Source organism: Austrofundulus limnaeus, unplaced genomic scaffold, assembly GCF_001266775.1.
Source record: "Austrofundulus limnaeus strain Quisiro unplaced genomic scaffold, Austrofundulus_limnaeus-1.0 Scaffold1047, whole genome shotgun sequence".
In the NCBI taxonomy this organism is placed as follows: domain Eukaryota; kingdom Metazoa; phylum Chordata; class Actinopteri; order Cyprinodontiformes; family Rivulidae; genus Austrofundulus; species Austrofundulus limnaeus.
The window spans coordinates 83,657-88,906 of NW_013953449.1; the positions used below are offsets into that span (position 1 = coordinate 83,657).

Sequence of the window (5,250 nt, forward strand, 5' to 3'; positions counted from 1 at the left end):
CCTGACGTGGTTCTGTTTCCTGACGGTTCGGTTCTGTCTCCTGACGGTTCAGTTCTGTCTGCTGACGCGGTTCGGTTCTGTCTCCTGACGTGGTTCGGTTCTGTCTCCTGACGTTGTTCGGTTCTGTCTCCTGATGGTTCTGTCTCCTGATGGTTCTGTCTCCTGATGGTTCTGTCTCCTGATGGTTCTGTCTCCTGATGGTTCTGTCTCCTGACGTGGTTCTGTCTCCTGACGTTGTTCGGTTCTGCCTCCTGACGTGGTTCTGTCTCCTGACGCGGTTCTGTCTCCTGACGCGGTTCTGTCTCCTGACGCGGTTCTGTCTCCTGACGTGGTTCTGTCTCCTGACGCGGTTCTGTCTCCTGACACGGTTCTGTCTCCTGACACGGTTCTGTCTCCTGACGCGGTTCTGTCTCCTGACGCGATTCTGTCTCCTGACGCGGTTCTGTCTCCTGACGTGGTTCTGTTTCCTGACGGTTCGGTTCTGTCTCCTGACGTGGTTCAGTTCTGTCTGCTGACGTGGTTCAGTTCTGTCTCCTGACGTGGTTCGGTTCTGTCTCCTGACGTTGTTCGGTTCTGTCTCCTGATGGTTCTGTCTCCTGACGCGGTTCTGTCTCCTGACGCGGTTCTGTCTCCTGACGTGGTTCTGTTTCCTGACGGTTCGGTTCTGTCTCCTGATGGTTCTGTCTCCTGACGGTTCTGTCTCCTGACGTGGTTCTGTCTCCTGACGTGGTTCTGTCTCCTGACGTGGTTCTGTCTCCTGACGGTTCTGTCTCCTGATGGTTCTGTCTCCTGACGGTTCTGTCTGCAGGGTGGTGTTTGGACCGGAGATGGTCATGCTGGGACCTGATGAGCAGTTCACGGTTCTGTCTCTGTCCGGGGACAAACCCAAGAAGGGCAACGTGATCAAAGCCATCTGTCTCCTGCTGGGTCCGGACTTCTTCACTGACATCATCACCATCGAGACGGCGGACCACGCCCGCCTGCAGCTGCAGCTGGCCTACAACTGGTACCTGTCCTCAGGGGGACACGGGGGACAGGTGTGTCTGTGACAGCTCCTTCATGCCTGACTCCTCCCCCTCTCTCAGGCACTTTGACGTGAAGTCCCCGACCGACCCGACGGACGCGGCGGCTCTGTTCTCGGTTCCGGACTTCGTGGGGGACGCCTGTAAGGCCATCGCCTCRCGGATCCGAGGCGCCGTGGCCTCGGTCCAGTTCGATGACTTCCATAAGGTCCGTTTTTACAACCAGAACTTTATTGTCCGTGTCCAAACCTGACGGAGACGCCATCTTTGATTCTGTGTCCAGAACTCGAACCGGATCATCTGCTCAGCCGTGTTTGGCTTCGATGAGAAGCTGGCGGTCCGGCCCAGTCTGCGGTTCAGTCAGAACAACCTGGTGATCAGCAGCGTGGACATCCAGTCTGTGGAGCCCGTGGACCAGAGGACCAGAGACGCCCTGCAGAAGAGCGTCCAGCTCGCCATCGAGATCACCACCAACTCCCAGGAGGCGGCGGCCCGGTCTGAAACAGTCAGAACCTGCCCGGGTCCAGGCGGGCCGCAGACTCATGAGGTTCTGTTTGTCCCGCAGACACGAGGCGGAGCGTCTGGAGCAGGAGGCCCGGGGCAAACTGGAGAGGCAGCGCATCACGGACCAGGCCGAGGCCGAGCGGGCCCGCAAGGAGCTGCTGGAGCTGGAGGCGCTCAGGTGGGTCCATCAGAACCAGAACCAGATATGTAAAAGGACCCAGATAAACCCAAAAGTCCTGATCCAGGTCTTCAGATCCGGTTTGAACGTCTCAGTTTAATCCAATCAGAGCAGAGATTTCCTTTATCCTCAGGGTCTCCTGACCCGGTCTGCAGTTCTGTAGAACCCGGGTGTCAGTCCGGTTCTGTAAAAATACGTCCTGTGTTTCAGCGCCTCGGTGGAAAGTACTGGAGCTGCCAAAGCTGAGGCCCAGTCCCAGGCTGAAGCGGCCCGGATCCGTGGAGAGGCGGCAGTCAATGAGGCCAAACTGAAGGCTGAGGCCCAGAGGATCGAGGCGGTACGGTCCACTTCCTGTTTGAGACGGTCCGCTTCCTGTTTGAGACGGTCCGCTTCCTGTTTGAGACGGTCTATTTCCTGTTTGAGTGTTTGTGGTGGTCCACTTCCTGTATGAGTGTTTGTGGTGGTCCACTTCCTGTTTGAGATGGTCCACTTCCTGTTTGAGACAGTCTATTTCCTGTATGAGTGTTTGTGGTGGTCCACTTCCTGTATGAGTGTTTGTGTTAGTCCACTTCCTGTTTGTGTTAGTCCACTTCCTGTTTGTGGTGGTCCACTTCCTGTTTGAGACGGTCCACTTCCTGTTTGAGACGGTCCACTTCCTGTTTGAATGTTTATGGTGGTCTATTTCCTGTTTGAGACGGTCTATTTCCTGTATGAGTGTTTGAGACGGTCCACTTCCTGTTTGAGACGGTCTACTTCCTGTATGAGTGTTTGAGACGGTCCACTTCCTGTTTGAGACGGTCTACTTCCTGTAGAGACGTTGCTCAGATAACTCTGGAACAAACTGTTTGTTTGYGTGTTTTTGTGTGCGTGCGGCTGCAGGAGGCGGAGCTTCAGCGGCTGGCGAAGGCCCGGGAGCAGGAGCTGAGTTATAAGAAGGAGATGGACCAGCTGGAGGTGCAGAAAAAGGAGCGTCTGGCTCAGATCGAGTCTCAGTGCTTCAAGCAGCAGATGGAGAGTCTCGGAACAGAAACGCTGAAGGAGATTGCCCGAGCCGGACCAGAACTTCAGGTATGGGTCAGAACCCAGTCCCTCGTCAGAACTGATGAGAAGTTCTTGCAGTGAGACCCGGTTCTGTCTGTCCTCCAGGTGAAGATGCTCCAGGCTCTGGGTATGAAGTCCACCCTCATCACCGACGGCTCGTCTCCCATCAACCTCTTCACCACCGCCAACGGCCTGCTGGGGGCGCTGCCGGGTCAGAACCAGTGAGCAGCAGGACCCGGTCTGCAGCAGGTCCGTTTCTCTACAGAGACACACCAGGTYGTGGTTCTGATTCTGAACCTGTGCTTCCTGTTTCACAGAAAAACTGAATCTGACAAAGAAACTAACTTCATCTCTGCTGCTTTACCCGAGTCCTGACGGGTCCCCCAGAGTCCTGACGGGTCCCCCAGAGTCCTGACGGGTCCCCCAGAGTCCTGACGGGTCCCCCAGAGTCCTGAGGGGTTCTGACGGGTCCTGTGTCTGTTTGAAAAATAAATCCAGTTTCACAGCAACAGTTTTTCTTCTTTCAGTTCTGATCCTAAAAGAACAAAAATCTAAAAGATTTATTTTAAACCAGAAACAAAGAGACTCAAACAGGAAGTGTTTCCTTTAAACCATGACCATATTTGGTCTTCCTGCATTCAGCTCAGAACTTCTTCACCCCTCCTCTTCCTCTTCCTCACTCCTCGGCTGTTTCTCTTAATAATTTACAAAAATCTAAAATTTAAATGAGTCTCACCGAGTCAGAACCAGAACTCTCTGCCCCTCCCCCTCACTCCCTTACCAACAGTTGCCGTGACAACCGCCTCCTCTCCCTGGAGACGGGTCGTGAGTCCAGAAGCAGAACCTTCGTGTTTTGATTTCTTCATGTCGACTCGATTCAAGACTTACAAAAAAAAACAGTTGGTTTCCATGGTTACTGCTGGTTCTGGACGGGTTTGGACAGATCTGGACTTGGTCTAGATGGGTCTGGACTGGTTCTGATGGTCAGTTTGAAGAAGAGAAACCAGGATCAGAACCAGGGTTTATTTCGGGTCAAACTTCTGTCATCTGAGGATCAGGAACCACTAAAACCTGAGACCGGTTCTGTTTGGTTCTGGTGGTTCTGGTGCTGTCTAAACGGGTCGGAGGATTTATAAGAGCCAGTGAGTCGTCTTTAACTCATTTATTCCTCAGTGAAGAACAATAAAGATAACAAAGAATCTGGACCGGGTCGGTCYGTTTAAGGCATGCACAGGCACAAAGAGTCCATCTGGACCAGTGAGCGGTTCTGTTGGGTCATGCTGACAGCAGGAAGCACAAATACAGACTTTCAAAACAAGAGTCCAAAAAAAAAACGTTAAAATAAAATCTTTTTTTACACTTTGATCAGAATCAGAACATGAACCCTGCTCTGAGCCGGGCCGCTCCAGAACCTGGTTCTGTCTGTCCTGCTCTGAGCCGGGCCGCTCCAGAACCTGGTTCTGTCGGTCCTGGTCTGAGCCGGGCCACTCCAGAACCTGGTTCTGTCTGTCCTGGTCTGAGCCGGGCTGCTCCAGAACCTGGTTCTGTCGGTCCTGCTCTGAGCTGGGCCGCTCCAGAACCTGGTTCTGTCTGTCCTGGTCTGAGCCGGGCCGGTCCAGAACCTGGTTCTGTTTGTCCTGGTCTGGAGTCTACAGCTGAGGACCTGGATCAGAACAAAGTTCTGTGTTTTCATGCTAAAGATTGATTCCCAGAAAAGCGTCGAGTCGCTCCTCAAACCATGACTCAGCAGAATCTAACAGTCAGAGAAAATCAGCCGAAGACAAAAACACGAGCCGAAAACAAGCTTCAGATTAATATTTGCATAAAGACACATCACATGCTACGATCAGAACCAGGAGCGAGCATGGAACCATCTTCACCCAGATTATTACATAATCCAACCAGAATAATCTGAGACCCTTTGACCTAAAACCCTTTAATCTGAAATCTTTAAACTGAGACCCTTTGATCTAAATGCTTTAATCTGAACCTCTCAAACGGGTCAGATGGGTCAGTGAACCATCGCAGAAGAACCAGAAGCTTTGGGTCGGAGCTGCAGGCCAACCCGTTTGGACCCAGAAGTCCTGCCGGGCTTTTTGTTCCGTTCATAAATAAAAGTTAGGACTAGGGTTCAGTTACAGCTGTGGTGAGTTCACTGACCATCAGAACTTTGAGCATCAGTCTGAAAGAACCAGAACACTTTTCCTCCAGTGCTCCTCAGAAACAAACTTTAGTTTTTTATGTCTGAAGGGAGAAGATCTGATTGGCTGAGGGTCACTTCCTGTTTAGGAAACGACCTGTTTGATGACAGACAAAAAGCAAAGTAGGACTTTTTGTTTCAAACAGTTCTTCTTCCTGCCTTCACAATAAAAGTCTTCAAACATTTGTTTTCCTGCCTTCACAATAAAAGTCTTCAAACATTTCTTCCTCCTGCCTTCACAATAAAAGTCTTCAAACATTTGTTTTCCTGCCTTCACAATAAAAGTCTTCAAACAGTTCTTCTTC

The 5,250-nt window shown here is 51.7% G+C and overlaps 1 protein-coding gene across 1 annotated transcript in view; it reads left to right on the forward strand.

Moving 5' to 3' along the window:
* The window catches only part of mvp (major vault protein), a gene marked incomplete at its 5' end in the record, with an annotated part of 38,492 nt that extends 35,238 nt beyond the window's left edge, over window positions 1-3,254 (forward strand). Inside the window, 8 exon segments of the mRNA XM_014030375.1 lie at window positions 809-1,006; window positions 1,086-1,230; window positions 1,306-1,517; window positions 1,588-1,704; window positions 1,915-2,041; window positions 2,584-2,772; window positions 2,851-2,994; window positions 3,063-3,254. Coding sequence (XP_013885829.1) covers window positions 809-1,006; window positions 1,086-1,230; window positions 1,306-1,517; window positions 1,588-1,704; window positions 1,915-2,041; window positions 2,584-2,772; window positions 2,851-2,970 — 1,108 coding nt within the window.
* Window positions 3,255-5,250: the final 1,996 nt, after the last annotated feature.